This window comes from Perca fluviatilis, chromosome 17 (assembly GCF_010015445.1).
Source record: "Perca fluviatilis chromosome 17, GENO_Pfluv_1.0, whole genome shotgun sequence".
In the NCBI taxonomy this organism is placed as follows: Eukaryota; Metazoa; Chordata; class Actinopteri; order Perciformes; family Percidae; genus Perca; species Perca fluviatilis.
The window spans coordinates 28,066,751-28,090,388 of record NC_053128.1 but is presented as its reverse complement, the minus strand read 5'-3'; the positions used below and the strand labels follow the sequence as shown (position 1 = coordinate 28,090,388).

At 41.5% G+C, this 23,638-nt stretch overlaps 1 protein-coding gene across 1 annotated transcript in view; it reads left to right on the top strand.

Annotated features, from left to right (window-relative positions):
* LOC120544893 (synaptic vesicle glycoprotein 2C-like) overlaps nt 1–21,013 on the top strand; it is a 45,007-nt gene extending 23,994 nt beyond the window's left edge. Inside the window, exons 5-13 of the mRNA XM_039778752.1 lie at nt 10,050–10,183; nt 11,372–11,461; nt 11,559–11,669; nt 11,774–11,862; nt 13,500–13,664; nt 15,877–16,010; nt 18,757–18,960; nt 19,096–19,255; nt 20,118–21,013. Of these exons, the coding sequence (XP_039634686.1) occupies nt 10,050–10,183; nt 11,372–11,461; nt 11,559–11,669; nt 11,774–11,862; nt 13,500–13,664; nt 15,877–16,010; nt 18,757–18,960; nt 19,096–19,255; nt 20,118–20,301 (1,271 nt within the window). The 3' untranslated portion in view covers nt 20,302–21,013. The remainder of the gene's footprint in view (nt 1–10,049; nt 10,184–11,371; nt 11,462–11,558; nt 11,670–11,773; nt 11,863–13,499; nt 13,665–15,876; nt 16,011–18,756; nt 18,961–19,095; nt 19,256–20,117) is intronic.
* The last annotated feature ends 2,625 nt before the right edge of the window (nt 21,014–23,638 follow it).

The window sequence follows — 23,638 nt, the reverse complement described above, 5'->3', positions numbered from 1 at the left end:
TTTTATTAAAGACAACACACATTAATTAACATTTCTGTAAATGTGCCAGTGTTAGCCAGCTGGCAAATGTTCAACTGTAGTCCTTGGCCAGATGATTTTAGACCAGAGCAACAGGAAACAGCAAGACATTAGTACAGGTTAAACTATACAGACAGAAGTCAACAAGACACCATACAGACAGCTAGAGCAACAAATAAGCTTTCTCAGTAAGCCATGCAGAGCTACAGGAAGCAGCAAGACATTAGCACAGTTACACATCAACAGTATCCCCATTCAGTATAACAAGCCATGCAAGCATCAAAACACAACATAACGCCACGCTGATGTGAGTGCCAAACAGCACCTTTTTTTTATTACTGTGATATTCTTCTTATCTAATTAGATGCTCCTAACGTTTGGAGGCTTGGAGATAATGCTGTCAATAATAATATCTTTATTTATGTATCACTTTTAAAAAAAAAACAGTCTTTACAGTAACTCAACACTCGGTCAGTCCTCAGGAAAGCAACAATAATTGCAGGATCCACACCCTCTCCACCAATCCTTTCAGTTACTGCCATCAGGTCGACAGTACAGAGTCACATTTTGAAGGAAAAACATAAAAAAAACCTTCATCCCCACTGCCATCACCACACTTAACAGTCATACATAGACAGCATCAAACCGCTCCATTCAGACTTGTTCTTGCACTGTTTTTGCATTTTGCCCATGTTTGTACGGTCAGTGTTTTTACACAGTTTCTATACATATCTTTATGTTCTTATATGTACATTTATGTCGTTTGAGCCTGCCCTGTCAAAGACAAATTTCTGTCACTCAGACATACCTTTCCTATCTTTAAACAAGGATGAAACAGTAACAGAATAATAATAATAATAATAAAAAAAAACATTTCAAAAAGTAAATAAATTTCAAATTGTAACCGCTAAAATTAGAAAGTTGAAGCAATTACAATCGGTTGAAGATTTGAATGGGTTGGGTTGGTGGTAGCTCAGCCTGTAGGGAGTTGGTTTGGGAAACAGAAAATTGCTGGTTCAAGTCCCCATACGGACCAAAGTATGGTGGTGGACTGGTAGCTGGAGAGGTGCCAGTTCACTTCCTGGCCACTGCCTTGAGTAAGACACCAAAACCCATCTGCTCGTGATGCCTGTCCATCAACAGCTGCAGCCCCCTCACTCTGACAGCTTAGGTACTGAGCATGTGTGTTTATTTCAGACCTGTGTGTAATGTGTATTCTAACAACAGAGTGTATGGCATTATTATTTCAAAAATGAGTTCTGAGTTTGTATCTAAAAGACCATACTGAGGAACCGAAGTTCAGAGTTAAAAACAATGCAGGGCTGTGTTGTTTCAGGTACCGACATGAGACATGAAATCTGCTCCAGGAGGTCCAACTGGAGCAACACATGAATGCGTTTAAAGCAGGGGTGTCAAACAAAGAGCCAGACTGGAAAATGAGATTCACATCAAGGGCCAGACATGTATAGTTTATTGACATGCTTTTATTTAAGAGAAAAACTCAAATATTTTGACTGAATTATTGCACATCTCATATAGCCTTCTTACCAACAGTTTGGGCCTCATAAAGCCCCCAGAAAGTCGGCAAAAAAGTTCCATAGCCATCACTGAAAAAAACGACAAAAACGTTGAAAAAAAGGTGGATGGATGGGGCAGGATACTGGGGCAGGATCAGCAAAGAGAAAAAGAAAAGAATAATAAAAAAAAAAAAAAAACTTAATGCTTTTGTCCATAGGCACTGTCAAAATCAACACAAAATGAAATTGTCCTCGTAGTTGCCTTTAACAAATGCCAAAACTCTGCACCACAATGTATAATACACACAAAACACACGGAATGCGGTGTTAACGTTACAAGCTCATCTTCCAGGAAAGTGCTCCTGCATGTATTTGGTTGGCCACGGCAGTGCCTCGCTGCGGAAAAAGGTTGAGAATGTTGTCCGTCTGAATACAGCCTTTGTGACAAGGCAAAATGACTCAATGTACATCTACTTTGAGCTCACGCGACCCAGGCTCCACACTGCAGAGGTTTCCCACTGTCAGCCATCACTCGCATCACTAGTTTAAACATTACCGCAAATACAGAGACGGCAATAAAGTTTGAGTCGACGCTATGTTTCCTCTGTTGATGATGCTCCCTGCCGGAGTGACGCGTACAGTACACCGCAACACAATGGATAACATGCAGGTTGCATTGCAAATACTTCCAGAATCATGGGGCTTAATTTAGAAAGGCCCTCCGGGGTGTATGCACAAACACAAAGCAGGTGGCAGTGTAGGTGGAGGCTCTGACAATCGCAGCAGCAGAAAAAGTGACACAGCATATTTCAGCCTACACAGTAAATATCCGCATGAAGGCTTTTAAAATCTCCTCTCAGTACCGGTGTACTAAGACAAACAGGGGTGTGGCAGGCAAGCTGTCAGCTAACACTGCAAAGAAAGATTCAGCCACAACTTTGTTGTGTTTTTTTTTGTGTTTATTTCTGTGAATTTTATGTGACAGTGTTGGAGGTAAAACTAAATGTACGAGGAGGAAAGAATAGAAAGGTTAGCTGATGTAAAAAATCTCATAAAATATAGCGCGGGAGAGCTGGAGGATATCAGAGAAGGGACAAGGTGTGTGTCAGAGGATAAGAACAAAACGAGCAAAATGAAATCAATCTGGTGTGTAGGGAGGGGCACGGGCGACGAAAGAGGAGCAGAGAAAGAGATTAGGACAAGCGCGGAGGAGAGGTGGAGAGCGTGCTTGATTTATGCGGCCTGTGTCAGAGATAATCGAAAGGTGAAGGGATACAGCAGAGGGCTAGAGGGAGGCGGCGAGAGAAAACAAAGCGGACTGAGTGACAAAGTATCAAAGGAAAGGATGAAGGAGGAGGAAACGTTTCTCCGATAGGGCTATTTTCAGGGCCATTTTCAGGGCCGTGTTGATCAAAGATGAGGAAGTTTGCGCTTAGACCCTGGCCATCAGACACTCAGGGCTGTAGTCAAGTCCACCTTTGTCAAGTCCAAGACCAGGACTAGTCAAGACCAAGTCAAGACCGAGTCCAAATAGATTTGAGTCAAGGCCAAGTCCAAATGAGAGACAGTTAAGACCGAAAAAAAAAGAATCCTCTTCAAGAGCACATACCAGGCCAGTTCTAGATGGATTTTGAATTAAACCAATACCTGTTATCTGAACAAGTGTGCTTCATCAATGATTCAGTTTTGAGGGAGGAAGTTACTTTAGTAAATAAAGCATGCAGTGCTGGACTCGGTCAAGACCAACGGGAATATATTTGACGAGTCCAATGGCCAAGTCTGAGTCCAACTCCATCTTTTTAAAAATATAATCCTTAAAGGTCCCATGACATGGTGCTCTTTGGATGCTTTTATATAGACCTTAGTGGTCCCCTAATACTGTATCAGAAGTCTCTTTTATATAGACCTTAGTGGTCCCCTAATACTGTATCTGAAGTCTCTTTTATATAGACCTTAGTGGTCCCCTACTACTGTATCTGAAGTCTCTTTTATATAGACCTTAGTGGTCCCCTAATACTGTATCTGAAGTCTCTTTTATATAGACCTTAGTGGTCCCCTAATACTGTATCTGAAGTCTCTTTTATATAGACCTTAGTGGTCCCCTAATACTGTATCTGAAGTCTCTTTTCTATAGACCTTAGTGGTCCCATAATACTGTATCTGAAGTCTCTTTTTATATAGACCGTAGTGGTCCCCTAATACTGTATCTGAAGTCTCTTTTATATAGACCTTAGTGGTCCCATAATACTGTATCTGAAGTCTCTTTTATATAGACCTTAGTGGTCCCCTACTACTGTATCTGAAGTCTCTTTCCCGAAATTCAGCCTTGGTGCAGCCTCTGGAGCCAGTCCCACAATTAGCTTTCCTTAGGATGTGCCATTTCTGTGTCTGTAGCTATTGAGGAGGAGAGAGGGGGGGCAAGGTGGAGGGTGGGGGTGTGGCCTTGACCAACTGCCACTTTGCTCGTTTGAAAGCCATGATGTCTCTCTCTCATGGGTGGGCCAAATTCCCTGGGCGGGCAAAGCAGAGAAAGGGGAGTTAACCTTGCTCCTTATGACCTCATAAGGAGAAGATTCCTGATTGGCCCATCTGAGCTTTCATTTTCTCAAAGGCAGAGCAGGATACCCAGGGTTTTACACCAAGGGGGTAAGCTTCGCTTCAGAACTCGAGCCATCATGGCGCCATTTTGTTGCTAACTGGCCATCACCTCCTGTTAGCATTCCGCTGACCGCCATTTATTTTTTATGTCACTTGACTGAGAATAACTTTACATCTGAAGCGTTTAAAGACTCGATTTGTCCATTGTTTAGTTCTAAAGAAACACGACAACGTATAAAACGCTCCATTACCTTGTATCTCACGTTATGGCTCCGTAGCAGACGTTTTTGTAAAAATAGGCTAACGATTGTGTCATAACCAAGTGACTTACTGTCGCACAGTAGAGGAATTACCTTATAGTACAAGAGAAGCTCGCAGGCAGTTTCGACTTACATTAGCCGTTTAGGTTTAATTACTAATGTTAATTAGCATGTTAGTTAGCAATAATTAGCCTGTGTTTATGTTATCTCCTTACATATACCTACACTCTCCGTCTCTGTAAGTTGGGAATGATTGAGATTTCTCTTGGCACAGCTACCAGAAGACTTACAGACACGTTGCTCACGTCACATCTACGCTGTCTCTCTCAGTTGGAGGCTGCGCAGTAAAGCTGGCCATCACCGGAAAAGTGCTTCTAATAGCCTTCACTGGTCTCCGTCCAGAGCAAGGGCTCTGTTGGTCCATTATATATATGTCAATGCTTTACACCTATCACAATTTCTAGCCACTGGGGGATCATAGGCAGGCTGGGGGAACTCATATTAATGTTAAAAAACCTCATTAAGTAAACTTTTCATGCTATGGGACCTTTAAGATTTCTGTCCTGCTTGTGTTGGTGACACCCATGGTGACAGAAACGTGTGGATAAATACTACACGTCCCAGAATTCTGTTGGCAGCAAACACTCCTTGGACAGCTTACATTCATACAGTGCAGCCAAACAAACTTGCGTTTTTTTCATAAAGATGTCGGTAAATAATGAGTCCATTTCCATCATGTTGCCATGAGCAGTAACTGTAACTAGGATTGCCCCCTTAACTTCAAAAATGTGAATCTTGAAGCCCCAAATCAACTGGCAAATATATATATATTTTTTTTTTTTTGCTGTGTCATTGCACACAGAGCAGTGCAGAATAAGAGCATGGTAGGCTGTAGACTTTTAGACAAACTGTGATGGAAACAGACGACAGCATGATTTCTTTGTGTTCGCTGCCCTGACGCTGTCTGCTACCGAGGCGAATGTGAGCAAAGTCATCAAAACTCATTTTGAAACGGACGCTGGTGCAACCTGCTGCTGTCCAGTGTGAGTGATGACTCTTCAGCTGACAGCGCTGTAAGCAGCCTGCGGTGCTCTAGGATTTTTATAACTGAACTACACTGATTTCCTTGACTGTGTTGAAAAATGTTGTCTTCACATCTAGGGCTGGGTATGGGCAATGATTTCCCGAATCGATTTGATTCCGATTCACAAGGTCCCGATTCGATACAATTTTTCGATTTGATATCAATGAGTTAATGAGTTAGGGAAATTGTTGTTACAATACCAATTTAGCTAGTATTAAAAGCGATTCTCAGAAAACGTATATCTATAAATTGCAGGAACGTCTTTCTGTGTGTGTGTGTGTGTGTGTGTGTGTGTGTGTGTGTGTGTGTGTGTGTGTGTGTGTGTGTGTGTGTGTGTGTGTGTGTGTGTGTGTGTGTGTGTGGGTGTGTGGGTGTTATATGCCTATCTCTCGAACCGTTAGTCCGACTGATTTCAAACTTGACAGGTGTCTTGCTACGGGCACGAGTAAGTACAGTGCCAGTTTTGACGTTGTATGGATTAGAAATGCAAAAGATAGCGTTGAATATATAGGTAAAAGAAGCACACATTGGCTTTTGCCGCTCTAGCCCCTGGCCACTGCCCCTCTCACACTGAGGACCAGAGACAGAGAGCAGCGCAGCTTTGGCAGCTAAAATGTGACATACACCTCAGACCCACAAAATTGTGCAAAGTTGCACTACTTTGGACTGTCTTTGACAAACGACAATTCCCGAATTTAAGGACGTTTCAGAAACCCATGTGTGTCCGTGTTTGGGGGGAAGGTAACCTGCACATCTCACGCAGACGCCACATGCAGAACGCTTTACAACAGCGGGGGGTGGGGGGGGGGGACGACTCTTTTCCTGCTATTGTATTAAATTGCTGTGAGCTGGCAGAACATAACGTAATCTCGGAGATTATTCCTTCACAGCGCTGTGCAATGCGAGAAAATCTCAGAGTTGAACCGGGCAGACACATCAGTTTTCATCAGACTGGCCCTGGGTTCTGGTTAATTAAGTCTACTGCTAACTTACAACAGTAATAACATTACCGTCGCCAAAATACCCCCGCAAAACAAATCCCCTACTTCACCGTTAACCATCAAGCCACTAAACCTGTATGGAAATGAACACCTCTGCTGAAATGTTAAATTAGTTAACGATCATACGACACGCTACGTATCTCTCTCTCTCTCTCTCTCTCTCTCTCTCGCTCTCTCTCTCTCTCTCTCTTTCTCTACGTGAGCGCACACACACACACGGTCCGTTTCTGGTGGTTGATTAACACAGATAGGTGCTGATTAGCTCTCATAACGGGCCAGATGGGTAGCGTAAGTCAGTAGTAGGCTATACAGTGGGGTTGCATATTAAGTGGTTTGGGGTCCTTCTGTAAGTCATTTTGGGGTACAATTTGGTTTTGAAGAATTCTATAAGCAGCAATACCACAGGTCAAGCAATCGCCCGTTCCAAACAGGCACATTTTCAACGGGCACTGCACTAGTGCTGTAAATTGTAAAAGCAAGAAGCAACTCTCAAGTATTTTTTTTATAATGCACCAGGTTAATGTTTACATTAAGAATTGACCCTCCCCCCAAAAAATTAGTTTAAAGTACTTTTTACTTATACATCCATGGTGAAAAGGCATATATTAAAACATCGATTTATGGATTTTCTTTTTAATCGATATTGGATCACTCAAACAAAAATTGATTTTAATTGAAGAATCGATTAATTCAACCCAGCCCTATACATATCACAGATGATGAACAAAGACATTAAAACATTAAATGGCTAGGGCAAAAAGCAGCGTTTACTTTGATTACTTCACAATAAAAAGCCATGCAGTGTTTCGACGGTTGAACATCGTTAATGTAAACTAGCAACAATAGGAAACAGTTTGCATTAACAGTAACCTAACACAGCTCTAACAGAGTGGTTCAGGAGAGTAAGCAGTAAACGGTGAGGCTGATATCAATGACATACAATTACAAACAGAAACACTACATCCCATCCTGCCTCCATTCATTGAAGGCACTTTGAAGTCAGCACAGGAATGGTGGACTCTGCCACTAACAATAAAAATGACCTAATAGAGAGGTAACCATAGAACGGAAATACATTGAAAGGTTATTGCTGAGGAAATGCATGGGGTTTGTACACATGAAGCATTTGTAATTTCTCAGCATTTTAATTACTCTTGTAAAGAGCTCTGTCTGTTGTCACAAACTGTATTTTTCTTTTTTTATGTGAGTGAGAGTGCCGGCTGAGGCTTATAATTGAGGCCAATTGATTAGACGCCAGTGTTTTCAACACGCTTTTTTTCTCCAAGATGCAGCAGTGTGTGGGCAATAGGTTCCGCCGCAGTGCTCTTTGCATTGATTGGTGGACAAACGCCTGTGTGTGTATGTGTGTGTGTGTGTGTCATTTTCTTTTTAAGGTGTTAAGAATGTGATACACTAAAAGAACTGGTAAAAAGATAATCTTGCAGCCTGTGTTTTATGTGTGTGTGTGTGTGTGTGTGTGTGTGTGTGTGTGTGTGTCGCAGTGTGAGATATAAGGTGGATTTGTCCGTGGACCTTTCTTTTCATTGACACATCTACAGTGTGCTTCAAAATGTGTGTCACAGCATTAAATGATGGCCAAGGACAGTGTGTACGTGTCTGTATGTGTGTCTTAGCCGCGCTCACTTACTGTAGAATAGGAACATAAATCTTGCTGAGTAGCTGAATCAGTCAGCCATCCCCTCCAGTACATTAAAGCTATAATCCCCCCCTTAATGAGGTTTGTACTGGTACAAACACACACACACACACACACACACACACACACACACACACACACACACACACACACACACACACACACACACACAGTTCAGGGTCCCTACTACTATACATTCCTGATGCAGATTTTCTAATACAGTCTTGTCTGAAATTTAGACCGGGTGTCCTCCGAACACACTTGAAGCGCTTCGTCACATGTTGTTACTCGATGCTTGCGTCTTTACAAAACTGTAATTGTGATTTTTGCCTCCCAAGAGCTCATAACAATGTCAGCTCTATTACGTTAGAAACATTTTGTTATGCCGACTTCTCCGGCTCTAAACCCTGAAAACAACACCTGGGACAGGTTCAATCTCCAAGCGTTGTGTACTGTTTTGCTACGGTTTCCTGGTTGAACGACACGTTTCCTCGGAACGGCGTGAAATGGTGTGCAACGGGCAACAAAAAGCCTCCGTGCTTGCGCACACAACGATGTGTTCAACGCAACCCTATCGTTTCAGTTTAAAACATGTGTTGCTACGTTTTGTCGTGGGCTGAACGTGGCCCTGCTCTGTGTGTCTCTCTCCATGGTGCTGAAAAGTTCCAACCCAAGATCTTTTGGGTATTATCTCTCTTAACCCTTGTGTTGTCTTCCGGTTGACTATGCACTTGTTGTCTTTCTGGGTCAAAATTCAAACTTTTAAAAACAAATATTTTTAACACATTTTCTGACGTTTTTGTCCCTTTAAAGCACTTTTTTTCAATGTTTTTGTCACTTTTTTCGACATTTTCAATGCTATTTTTCACTAACACCAACTTATTACCACTAGTTTTACACTTATTTGTGGAATACATGGTCAATATATTTCCTTTTAAAGGAAATTATACCTAACTTTGAAATGATGAATTATTTTGACTAATATTAGAGGAACCTATGTTGATGGATAATCACAGATGTGTATCTCAAAGTTTAGTCAGCTTTTAAATCCATTTAAATTTTTTCAAATGCTATAAAATTGAATACCCAAAAATTCAATGAAAGTAGTGATGAAGTACTTGGAATTGTACTTAACGTTTTGGGTAATTTGGTTAAAAAAGAAACCCATATTTCTGATATAGAAGTTTTGAGAACGGGTCAAATTTGACCTGAGGACAACACAAGGTGGTGAAACATTCAAACTTCACTGATCCCCTCAGGAACCAGAAATAACAGAACAACCACCTAGCAGCAACCTGGTGACACCAAACAAACAAACAAAAAGTATCTATCAACAGCCTAGGAGCCTTTTTAGTGTTCACTTACAGTAACAAAACCTTGGCAACTGTGATATGCTGTCCCAAATATATAACAACACCTCAGTAATAACCTGGTCCAAGCGTACTTGACTTGCTGGAAGAAATGTGGAATTTTCTAATCTCTGATGAAATTAATAAAAGGTTTTTCAGGTGAGAACGGGACAGGGCTGAATTAAAAGAGACAATAGGAGAGAGATAAAAGACTATGCATCAGCAGATGCCAAAGAGTGTGCATGGCACTGGGGAAGTAGTTGACCTGCAGGTTAATTCATTTCATTAGCTTGTGGAAGAGAAACACCACGTCTGTTTGTACATGAGTGACACATAAAATCTAGTACATCAAACCTCCAAGGAAAGAGCTTTTGGTTTTCAGATGTATTTGCTTTAACTATCCCTTATACAGTACTTAAAAAAGCTTTTAGTTTCATTTATAATATATATTTATGCATTTATGTTTACATGTTTCTGAACTTCCATATTTTGTGCGATTCTCCTTTTTTTAAATGAATTATAATTGAATGTGTTATTGTTTCTGTGTGACTGCTTCCTTGTGCAGGCTGGAGTTTCAGCATGGGTTCAGCCTACCAGTTCCACAGCTGGAGAGTGTTTGTGGTGGTGTGTGCGCTGCCGTGTGTCTCTGCAGTAGTGGCTCTCACGTTTATGCCTGAGAGCCCCCGCTTCTTCCTGGAGGTAAGAGAGAAGGAAACTCGCTATGTGTTGTGATGCTGCCAGCACCGTTATTACTCTTAATGACAATGATAATCATTCAAATGGATATCGGAGAATATCAGAAACCTTTTGTGGAGTAGCATTTTGATGCCAGAGGACTTTTTAAAAAATGTCTTTATGTAAGAAAATAAATGTAGTAAAATAAATGAATGTTTCTGTATCACACGTTGCATCTTTGCGTCAATGCAGAGTGTTTATTTTTGTAACTGTGAGGAATGGGGGGAGAGTTTAAGGGGAGGTAAGGTGCCTGTGGAGAAAGTTAGTGATTGTAATTTGGCTGCTGATTAGACCCACCCACCAACACGCTCAGCTGTTAAAGCTACAGTGGCTATGGAGGCACCTGCGGCAGTTGATTAGCCGCCAATAGGTGACTGTGAGCCGGCTGCAGGCACCGCCAGATGCCGCTCCTTTCAGGGACCACGGTAGTTGAGTTTAGCCAGAAAAAGTGAGCGTCATGCGGCAATGACAGTTAATTTTAGGCACCAAAACAAGTAGTTAAGTTTAGTAAAAAGATGGTAGTTTGGATTAAAACACTCCCGAGGAATGAACGAGCGTTCCCTGGGTGAAAGTATTTAGTTTTTGCCGCGAAGTGATCTCCGCTCTCCGGCTTTAAAGCGCTTTGTTTTATGTTGATGACACCACGTTGTGCTATTTTGTTTTGAGATTATTTTCCATTGGATATTGAAGTGCATAAGTGTTTTGGCATGGGCGGCCGAGTGGCACTAAATCCATTGCATTGGAAGGGGGATTTAATTCATGAAACGGGTATAATATATTTTTTTATTTATTGATGTCTGTTTAAAGGCATGATTTTACACACTCCACAATAGGTGGCGGCATGCACCTTAAACGTTGGTTTGTAGCCCGCCAATAAATCTAAAGAAGAAGAAGAAGATTTAATTTGTGAATGTTTTGTTTTGTTGTGCATGATCAAAGAACATTCCCCCCCTTCTGCTTTCTTCAGAAATCGCACATAAATGAGTTAACATTAATTTGCTTAGAAATATAGAAGCAACAGAAGTCAAAGTCCAAGAGACTCCCCCGGGATAAAAGCCAGTATGGTTAACTGGCTCCAGCAACTTCAGCATGAAAAGGGGAGCTCCTGATGCGTATGCATACACGACGTAACATTACTCAATCTTCCCTTAGGTAGGTAAACACGACGAGGCCTGGATGGTGCTCAAACACATCCACGACACCAACATGCGTGCCCGCGGAGAGCCCGAGAGAGTCTTCACTGTGAGTACACACACCGGCCTCCACACTTTGCATCCTGCTCCCTGCTGCTGCAGCAGTGCCGTGTCAGCAGGTGACAGACCAGTGTCTCCCCCTGCAGGTGAACCGGATCAAAATCCCCAAACAGCTGGACGAGCTGGTGGAGATGCAGAATGAGTCAGCCAACCCCGTACTCAAGGTCCTCTTCAAGATCAAGACTGAGCTCAGAGGAGTAGGATCCTTTTTTCTTCGTTTTGTCCCGGTTTGTTTTTCATACGGATCTTTTATGGTTGTTTGGATTCAAGTTAAATACCAATATGTTCCCTTTTCTAACAGATCTGGTTGACATTTATGAAATGCTTTAACTACCCAGTGAGAGACAACACTATAAAGCTGGCTGTCGTCTGGTTTACCCTGTCGTTTGGGTAAGAGATTTCATGCGCACGGCTATTTTTATTTTTAACACCTCCAGCACTACTTCTTCTACACTTCTTATGATTGCAGCTTCCGTCATGTTTAATGAGCTATTCGTTGCCCTCAGTGATACTTAGAGCCCTTTCCAGCCAAGTGAGTTTCAGTGAAGTACTTAGCACTGAGGCAGATGTTCGCTCACGTATCTCCTCTTGATGAATGTTGACAGGTTAGACTGGAAAGAGAGAAGCCATTTGAGAGATGGTGTCACTCGGTTTTTTTTCCTGCTGGCTGCAGTAATGAACTATACAGTACGTACATGTCGGAAGGTTTTAGCCCTAACGACAGGCTTTTAAAACTAAAAAGAGACAAGTAAGCTGTTATACTAAAAGCAAAATAATGTATTATGTTCTATTCTGGTTTAATTTGGTGTCAATTCTTTACTTTTCTTTTTTTAATTTGACCTCCCAACTACCAATAAACTAGTTGCACCTGTGACACCCCCTTGCCTAGCCACGCACGCACGCACGCACGCACGCACGCACGCACGCACACACACACACACACACACATTTAGCTGCGTTGTTACCAGAGTTAATTAAAATGATGCAAAGTACAGTCACCAAGTCGCTTGTTGGTGCTGCAATAAAAAAAAAACTTCAACCTTTTCAAATGAATTATTATTATTTTTATAAATATGTTGCTCAAAACCACCTCAGGCATGTCAGATACTGTAACCATGAAGAGTTGAATGCAGAGGAGGAAACACCACAGAATTTCAGACCTTTGGAGACTTTTTTTTCCACCACAAACTTTATGTTGTAATGATCCGGAGTAAACAACATTTTCATGTGTGTGTAAAACACACAGTCTGGTCCCAGCAAAACACATGTGCACATCTTAAATATATATTTGGTTTGAAAACGGAGAAATCATGTCTTGAATTTATCAAAAAGCAACAAATTGAAACACGTCACACGAGAAATCAAAGAGAATTTAAAGTGAATAGCAGTGGTGGAATGTAAGTAAGTACATTTACTCCAGTACTGTACTTCAGTACAAATTTGAGGTACTTTACTTGAGTCTTTTCTTGCCACCTTCTACTTCTACTCCGCTACATTTCAGAGAGAAATATAGTACTTTTTACTCCACTACATTCATCTGACAGCTTTAGTTACTAGTTACTTTACAAATTAAGATTTTTGCACAGAAAACACATTTACAGTAGGTGATAAAATACAATGTTTTATTATATATCAAACTACCCAGCAATATAACGGCCTACAAGTCCAGCTGAAATGATTAGACCATTAAACACTTAGTTGATTGACACAACTGTTTGGATCGTTTCCAGTTTCTAAAATGGGAGGATTTTTCTGCATCGAGTACTTTTACTTTTAATACTTTAAGTGCATTTTACTGATAATACTTACACACTTTTACTTAAGTAACATTTTCAATGCAGAACTTTTACTGTAGTATTTTTACAGTGTGGTAATCAGTACTTTTAATAAGTGAAGGATCTGAATACTTCTTCTACCACTGGTGAATAGTACCAGGATCAGCTGATCTAGAGTGGCCTTTACTGTATGTCAGTGCTCACACTCTACACTACTACTACTACTACTACGGAAGCTCTGTCTGTGTCCAGGTACTACGGGCTCTCTGTGTGGTTCCCGGACGTCATCAAACACCTTCAGGCCGACGAGTACGCCTCCAGAGTCAAGCTCCACAACAGCGAACACATTGAAGACTTCACCTTCAACTTCACTCTGGAGAACCAGATCCACAGAAACGGAGTCTTTCTAAATGACAGGTAAACAAACTAAAAAGGCTTTTTGTGGACACTTGGTTTTTGGCCATTTTTAGGCCTTTATGTAAAGGACAGCTGAAGAAATGAAAGGGGAGAGAGAGAGGGGGAATGACATGCAGCAAAGGGCCGCAGGGCAGAGTCAAACCAGGGCCCGCCTCTATATATATATATATATATATGGGCACTCGTTCTACCAACTGAGCTATCCGGGCGCCCTTTTGTGGACACTTCTGTTAGGATTCTAACCCTTGTGTTGTCCTCGTGGAAATTCTGACCCGTTTTCAAAGTTTTCTTATGTCCGTTTCTTTCAACCAAATTGCCCCAAAATAACTTTGATGCATGGATGTATGTTGTAGTAACCCATACAGTGTTCTTCGCCATGTACAAATGAATGATTACTTCCATTGCATTTTGGTTGTTTTATTCAATTTCATAACATTTGTTTAAATGGTTTTAAAACACTATCCTGACTAAACTTTGTAAGTCTGTGATTAAAAAAAATTAGGTATAATGCCATAGAAAAAAAGCGACAAAAACGTCGAAAAAAGCGCCAAAGAAAAAGTTCATTTTCAATTTTGACCTGGAAGGACAAGTTCATGGTCGACAGGCAGTGGCGATAGGCCCCCTAAATTTCATCTCAGCCCCCCTAAAAATTATAAGAATAAAAACCAATTATCGCTATGCACCTGTAACCCAGTCAGGGAATTTTTTTTTTTCTAAATGTATTTATTGTTTACAATTTCTTTTGATTCTGGTAGTCCATAAAGGGACTTTCCTAGTTTTTTCACATGTTCAATATCTTGCATTTACCCTATGTTATAGTTATAAATATATTCATTGTTATCCAGTGAAATAACTGATTTCTGATAACGGGTGTTAACACTTTGCAAGGCACTGTATCTGTGTCACATTCTCATTAAGGGCTGAGCCCCCCTAAATGTCTGATCCTAGAATCACCCCTGGTCGACGGTAAGACAACACAAGGGTCAATGTTTTCCAGTGACCCCAGCTTCCTCAGACACATGTATTAAGGATTAAGACCAGTTTAAAACCAGCTGCAATGTAACAAATTGTGATCCCAACCTGTGAGCCTCCCTGACCACAGTGTTGTGGTTAAAAGCCTCTTGTCCCGTCCTGGGATAGCAGGGCTATTAGTCATTCCACGAACAACACACCGCTGCCAGTAATATTAATCCTGCCTCCTTTATCTCCTCCGACACCAGGAAATAAAAAGCCTTATCTCTCTCTCTCTCTCTCTCGCTCTCTCTCTCTCTCTCTCGCTCTCTCTCTCTCGCTCTCTCTCTCTCTCACCCACACACACACACTCCCATCTTTCCTCCTGGTTAAGCCAGAGAGAAGACACATCGATATGCTGTTTTTGTCCTTTTCAATTCTCAGTGGAAACGGTTTATTAAGAGATTAAATCAAGACCGATACCTCCATACTGTGTACAGCAGCATGCAGCTGATCACATAGATCAATTACACACTGGTAAGCCCTATTGCTATCGACATGCTAAAGGATGGACATGCTGAAGCAGTGGTTTCAGCATGTCGGGACCACCAAGGGGGTCGCAAGATCATTTCTTGGGGTCGCCAGATGGTTGGGGAGAAAAACATGAAATACCATTCTAGACTGGGGAATGGTTTTTACATTTTTGTACATAACCTCAAGTGATGTCACTTGAGGCAACGTTGTTATGACTCAAGACTGCAAGTTTGAAAATTACATAAATTTGTCTGTGGAGTTAGGCGAAAGTGAGCTTACCAGACCTTTGTAGCCTGCTGCTCATCTCTGCTGCAGGCTAGCAGCTGGAGGCTACATTAGCCGCTGCTAGCATTACACACCAAATCTTTGATCTAACTGTTGGCTGTTGAGTTGCTTTGTGGGAAAATTTGTCGCCAGGTTTTGACGAGGACGAAGAAGGCATGGATAAAAACACAGTGTTGGGGCGGCCTCTAGCCTCTAGAACGTTCGCCCCATGTTGGAGTCCTGCAGCGGTGCAGCTTTGAAGACAAACTGCTGCAAAATTTAAAAACCACAGTTTTGCTGCTTCTGCTGTATCGATTTTTAGCTTTTTTTGTGTTGAACTGTCCATTTAGCATTTAATAATAAGGGAAACAATTCCATATCAACACTTTTGCTGTGTTTCCAATCCCTGTTAATCCTGCTTTAATGGTTTTAATTTCCATCTCTTCACTCCTTCTCCTCCCAGGTTCATCAGTATGAAGTTCAAGGCGGTCACATTCATCGACTCATCTTTCATCAACTGCTATTTTGAGGATGTCTCCTCCGTAGGATCCTTCTTCAAAAACTGTACCTTTGTAGACTCCTTCTTTTACAACACGGGTGAGTCTCAGAACTTTCTCCCATTCACAGTTCTCTGTAATGAGGTATTTCCTTCCAGCCCAGAAAAATCCTATTATACTGTAGGTGGCTCACACATACAGTACAGGCCAAAAGTTTGGACACACCTTCTCATTCAATGCGTTTCCTTTTTATTTTCATGACTATTTACATTGTAGATTCTCACTGAAGGCATCAAAACTATGAATGAACACATATGGAATTATGTACTGTGAAATAACTGAAAACATGTCTTATATTTTAGATTCTTCAAAGTAGCCACCCTTTGCTTTTTTATTAATAAGGGAAATAATTCCACTAATTAACCCTGACAAAGCACACCTGTGAAGGGAAAACCATTTCAGGTGACTACCTCATGAAGCTCATTGAGAGAACACCAAGGGTTTGCAGAGTTATCAAAAAAAGCAAAGGGTGGCTACTTTGAAGAATCTAAAATATAAGACATGTTTTCAGTTATTTCACACTTTTTTGTTAAGTACATAATTCCATATGTGTTCATTCATAGTTTTGATGCCTTCAGTGAGAATCTACAATGTAAATAGTTATGAAAATAAATAAACACATTGAATGAGAAGGTGTGTCTAAACTTTTGGCCTGTACTGTAAGTCTCACTCAGTCTCTCTGTGTCTTTCTGACATTTTGTTCATTTTGGGTCTAATGTCCAAGCTTCTGGGGAAGAAAGAATAGGTTTGAGCATGAATGGCTTTGCTTTATGCCACTAAATGACTGCTTAACCCCTCGGCCCCTGCACAGATTGCCTTTCTGAACTCCGGCGACTGTAGCTAACAAAGACACTGAGCCGGGCTCGGCTGCAGAGCGCTGAAAATGGCAATTTCTAACCACACAAACACTCCTGGAGGGATACTTTCTATTTTATCCTTTAGATGCTTGCAAAAATTCAAACAGTAAGGAACTCACAACATTATTCTCTCTGCAGCTGAATTTTAAAATCCAAATGTGAGCTTTTTCTATTCACTTTATTTTAAAGTGAATAGAAAACAGAAAAAAGAATAGAATAGAAAAGGCATTTAAAACATCAAATTGTACCTTAAATAAATTCAGGCTGTGTTCTGAAAGTGTTATCCAATCATTTTCGGGCGGGCAAAAACATAAGCAGGAAGAAAAGGAAAAAGGCAAGGCAGACATTTCAAATGTTATGAGAGAACATGGAGCTGAATCAGACCATGTGGGAGCACAGGGTGGAAAAATAGTTCCCTCAAGCACTCAGGAAAAGCGCTGAATATGGAAACAGTGAGGGCGAGTCAGGTTGCTGGTAATGCCCCATGGGAAATGAAGTCTCTTTGCCCCCAGCAATGTGTCTCTAGAGAGCAGCGGATAAAGAGAAACGAGGAGAGACAGAATGAGGAAGGGAGGGAGGAGTGCATCATGAGAGCAGAGGGCAGAGCAGGAAATGTTTTCTCTTCGCTGCAGCTGCTGAAGTTTATTAATACACCTTTTATATTTAGAGATAGAAGCCCACAGACATTATATCCTATGCATACAGTTGGGAAGGGTTATGTTTATTAATTAAATAAAAAAAAAATGCAAATATACTAGTGCAAGGTTTTATTTAAGCTATAAATACCTAGAATGCCTCATTGAGATTAAAGGAACAGTTTGACATTTTGTGAAAATACGCTTGGGACGATAGACACCTAGACGGTAGTGTTTCTGGAAAACTGGAATTCTGACTAGGCGGAAGGTTTTCTGCGTGTCAATTAATTTGTGGTGCACCGTGTGAGCACAACATAAGCCAAAATATTAGACACCGAAAAACATGGCAAAAAGATCAACTAATAATTCAGAAATTAGCTTTGTTGATATTGGGCTTTAGTGTTTACCAAAATCATTTGACATGCAGTAAACCTGGGACATTTGGGCCCTCTGGGACTCAGTGGCCCCCGGGGCAGTTGGTTATCCAGCTTTGCACGTCAAAGATAACCTAGTCTATATCCACGACGTTCCCCTTCCGGGATTGGTCTGTTGAGGCCGGAAATTACGCCGGATTTCACTCTTTTCAGCCGGATGTCCGTTACCTTCCTCTTTCTTTGTGTTGGAATTCTAAACTCCGGTGGATTTATGAGGACTATGGTTACAGTAACTGCTCCTCAGATCTCTGCAGGGTAAATCCAGACAGCTAGCTAGACTATCTGCCCAATCTGAGTTTTCTGTTGCACGTCTAAAACAACTTTTGAACGTACACATGTTCCACCAAAACAAGTTCCTTCCTGAGGCTATTTTGCAGAGGCAAAATAGCCATCATGGTCCGGCGCCCATGATTATTGTGATTGGTTTAAAGAAATGCCAATAAACCAGAGCACGTTTTTCTCCCATCCCGGAATGCTGTGTGGACTAGCCAGACCCTCCTCCGCAGCGCTGTGTAGGAGAGTCTGGCAAAGTGAGACTAAAGATAACCTAACAGCAGTCTAATACCATCAATAGAATGAATGAATGAATGAATGAATGAATGAATGAATGAATGAATGAAAAAACCAAACTGAACACCAATAGAAAATTATAAATGAGATAAACACATCCAGATTTTAAAATGGCTGCAGAAGACAGAGCAGTTTAGTTTCTCCAGCGATGATTTTAACACACACAGAGAGACCAGTTTTGGTTTTCTCATTTTAAATCGCTGACTGCAGGAGGTGGCAGGCGGATAAAAACCCTAATGCATTATTTAAACACATTGTGAAAACAGGACGCTTGTCTCTCACATTTACAGATATTGATGACGCCAAACTAACAAATTCCAGAGTGATCAACAGCTCCTTCCACCACAACAAGACAGGCTGTCAGATGACATTTGACGATGATTACAGCGCCTACTGGGTCTATTTTGTCAACTTCCTGGGAACGCTGGCTGTGCTGCCAGGAAACATCGTCTCTGCCCTCCTCATGGACAAAATAGGACGTCTTAGCATGTTAGGTATGACCTAAGATTCTTTACAAATAACAGCCTTTTCTCCTGTAAAATGGCTTCTGATGTTGGCCAGTGTATCTGAAGTCACTTAGGTTATTTTGTACCTGAGATGTAAAAGATGTGTCTCGTTTTGTCCCGCAGGAGGCTCCATGGTGCTGTCAGGCATCAGCTGCTTCTTCCTCTGGTTTGGCACCAGCGAGTCGATGATGATTTTCATGCTCTGTCTGTACAACGGCCTCAGTATCTCCGCCTGGAACTCGCTGGATGTGGTCACCGCTGAGCTGTACCCAACAGACAGGAGGTGAGACGTAGATATATAGCACTTCCCAGATCCCAAACTCAAAGCTGGACCGTTTGGCGTGCATGAAGTACTAAAGATGATACCCTCAGTTTTAGCTTTGTTCAAGTTAAGAAAGTTTTGTGAAAGCCACAACTTAATATCATTAATACAACTAAGCAGGGAATTAAATGTGTTACCGTAAACCTCCCTCTCCCTGCCTCCTTTACACACACTCCCGAGACAATGAATGCAGGGAGACAGGAGAAGAAGCCCTGGCTGTCTAGTCTCGCTTTGCCAGACCTTCCTCCACAGCGCTGCAGAGGAGGGTTTGGCTAGTCCACATAGCATTCCAGGATGGGAGAAAAACGTGCTCTGGTTTATTGCCATTTCTTTAAACCAATCACAATCGTCTTGGGTGGCTCCAAGCTCTGCACGGAGCCACTGCAAAACAGCCTCGGGAAGGAACTTGTTTTGGTGGAACGTGTACGTTCAAAAGTTTTTCAGTCATGCAAGAGAAAACTCAGATTGGACAGATAGTCTAGCTAGCTGTCTGGATTTACCCTGCAGAGTCCTCATAAATTCACTGGAGTTTAAAATTCCAACACAAAGAAAGCGAAAGGCAACGGACATCGGCGAAAAGACATGCGGCACCGGAGAAATCCTGGAAGTGGACCGTGGTGGGTATAGACTACTGGCTGTCTAACACAAATCTGGTCTTGGTCTTGACTTGGTCTCAAACCCTGAAAGTCTCGGTGTCGATACACTCTGGTCTTGGGGATGACTTGGCCTCGGTTTAGGTGGTCCCAACCACAACACTGCAGCATAGTAACTTGTTCAGGTCCTGACTCTCTCCTCTGTGTCTTCCTTGTCTCCTTGTTTTCAGGGGCACCGGCTTTGGCTTCTGTAACGCCATGTGTAAGCTGGCAGCGGTGCTGGGCAACCTGATCTTTGGCTCGCTGGTTGGCATCACCAAGGCCATCCCCATCCTGATGGCATCGACTGTGTTGGTTGGCGGCGGGCTGGTGGGGCTCCGACTGCCAGACACACGGGCCAATGTCCTCATGTAAACCTCGACACGGAACAATGTGCTGTTTACCAGGTCTTCACTCAGTTTACTAAATAACCCATTCATTTACGGACCAGGATTTATTTGATTAACACTGAACCGAGCATTGCTGTCATCCTTCTTGTATTTATTATTAGATGAATAATGTTGACTGTGTTCTCAAACATGTAAAAGGCACGTGATTGTTATTCTGTAATGTCTGAGTAGAATACCTGGTAAATAACAAAGCCTAATGAAATGCAGTTTGACTTAACAATGAGCTGTAGATATAAAGAGGCAAAGGTTAGACTTTTACCAAGTGTCAGTGGCTGGTTGCCAAAGCCCTGGGCATTCTTTCAGAAATTCAAAGGCTACTGTTCAGAAACAAGTGGAGATGAAACTCTGTATATCAGCAGCTCATTGGCTGTTTCACACATGCGATCCACAAATACTCGTGTCAAAGCTGCAAAAGGCCTGGACTCCCGACAACCTTCCCCTTATGTATCCTGCTCAATCTGGCTCAGATTAAAGGAATAGTTTGACATTTTGGGAACAACGCTTACTCAAAGCTAACACCAGCAGCTGCTTAGCTTAAAGTAATAACCTCAACGATTTTAATTTTACCCTCCTGTTGTTCTTGGGTCAAATCTGACCCATTTTCAAAAAGTTTCTATATCAAAAAGTTGTTTTTGTTTTCCAAAACTGCCAAAAAATAACGTGGATGGTTCCATACACAACGCTCTTCACAAATAAAATAAATTATCAGTTCACTACTTTTGGGTATTTTATTCAATTTTATAGCATTTAAAGAAACAAAAGATAAAAGAGCGTTGAAAAAAGCTTCAAAAATGTTGGAAAAAAGTGACAAAAATGTTGAAAAAAGTGACAAAAACATTGGCAAAAGCTTCAAAAACATCGGGGAAAGCGACAAGAGTGTGGAAAAAGTTGAAAAAAAAGTTTTCATTATAAATTTTAACTCAGAAGTTGCATGGTCGACGGGAAGACGACATAAAAGTATGTTAAGTCACTATCTCTTGCCGAATGAGCTAATACAATGTCTGTGGCAACATTCCCGAGAAAAATCACAAGCGGCGCACAGTTAGTAACTGATTTTTATCACCTAGCGGTGGTTGGTCTACCAGAGAAGGTAGGCGGAGCTAACTCAACAGACTCGCTCTTCAACTCACTTGTGTGTGAAGCGGTGTACTGTTTTTTTTCCCCCGCTCTCTCAATTAACCTTTGCCACCAAAGAGAACGACACAGAGATCTTTGAGATTGTAACTTTAAAGACTGAACGCAGGAGCAAACAGCTAGCCTGGCTCTGTCCAAAACTGCCTACAAGCACCTCTAAAGCTCCTATTGTTAGTTTAAGCCTTTACAAAGAAAAAAAGAAATGTAAAAACAACAAGATGTGGTTTTAGAGGGGCCTTGGAGCCCGACTATTTCCTGGTCTGGTGCAGAGCCAGGCTAGCTTATTTTACCTCTGCTTCCAGTCTGTATGCTATGCTATGCTAACTGGTACATACAGTACAGACATGAGAGTGGTATAACTCTTCTCATCCAACTCTCAGCAAGAAAGCTAATAAGTGTGTAAAGTTTAACAAAATGTCAAACTATTCCTTGAAGTACAAATCATTTTGTGATGGTCATTTATGTGACTATGCTATATGTATTTATGTCATATGTATTTATGTACGTTATTTATTGCTCCGCCGGTGTGCTTTTTACATTTGAGGGCCAGAAATCGAAGGTGCTTTTTGACCTACTCTGTTTCTAAAACCTGTCATCAGTATTTCACTAATGGTTGGCGACGTTCAAGCCTTTTGCTGCAATTTGCAAGAATGACAAGGCCATAAGTAAAAAAGAAAATCAATAACGATATAGTAGTTTTAGTCAAAACCGGCAACTTCAGCAGCTACATTTCTAACGTGAAAAGAAGTTTACATTTTCTGCTTTTTACAGTAAGAGACTTTTGAGACTGGAAACTTTTTTTGTCTGAATGCTTCCTCTCTTCCTCTCTCGTGTCTGTGTCGTGTTCGTCTCGTGGCGCCGAGCTCACTACGAAGGGCTTTGCTCTCCGTTGCACGCCCATTTTGTCAAGAAGAATTTATAATCTGCTGTTATAATCTGCTCCTCTCCTTGTTTGGTTTTTTGTCTCACCGTCTTGGTTTCCTCATAGTGTCTCCCATCCAGTCTTGTCCCCTTTGCTGTTTATCTCCTCCTGCCTTGCTGCTGCTCCCTCCAAAACTCAAAGGCCTTTCTCAAATGTCGTGCCTCTCTCTCTCTCTCTCCATTGAGTCTGTCGCTCCTTCCAAACCTTGGAAGCCTTTGCTGCTCTGTCCTGCTTTTTATGGTCTCCCATCTCTTGATACTGCTGTATGTATGTCTGTGTATGAGTGTGTGTGTCCAGACAAACCTTTTTTAAGATGTAGTGGCCATCTCATATGTAGAAAATTATCTTTTATCTTTTTTTTTTGTTTGGTGTTTTTGGAGGATTTGAACCACATGATAAAGTGAAATTAAAAGCCATGCTTAAAGTGATGGTTCGGAGTAGTTTCACCCTAGGGTCCTTTGCACCATGACCTCGAGCCAAACACCCCCCCAGAAGCTTTTTTCACCTGGGTCTAACATTGGGAGTGTTAACGTAGAGTAGCGTTAGCCGCTGAATAGCTTAGCGCAGGGGCTAATGGATCCGAAGTGTCTCTTAACATTACCCCACTAATAATGCCCAAAATGATACCAAAGGTCTACACTAGTATATATAGGTTATGTACTCATAAAACGATGGATTGGAAAGTTTGTAAGTACACCAGAAGTTTATGTAAATAACACTTGCCTGCTGGCTTCTGCTCTCTGTTGTTGCTGTTGTGAGACGAGTGCGTTAGGGAGCGTCTATAAATTATACGTACCAAAGAGATGCAACAAAAATATTTTTTAGTTTAACTTATTTTTTAAAGTAAGTGCTGTAGTATAACTAGCAGGAGACAAGTAATAATTGAGGTAAGTTTGGAGACATTACCTTATTTAATCATTAAATTAATAAATATTTTTGTTGCATCTCTTTTCGGTGTAGTAATTTATAGATGTCCCTAAGCACTCTTACTGCCCGGTAGTAACAGCAGCAGCAGAGAGCAGAAGAGAGCAGGCAAGTGTTCATAAACTTCTGGTGTACTTACAAACTTTACAATCCATCGTTTTATGAGTGCATAACCTATTTGTACTAGTGTAGACGTTTGGTATCATTTCGGGCATTATTAGTTGGGTAATGTTAAGAGACACTTCGGATCCATTAGCCTCTGCGCTAAGCAATTCAGCTGATAACGCTACGCTACGCTAACGCTCCCAATGTTCGACCCAGG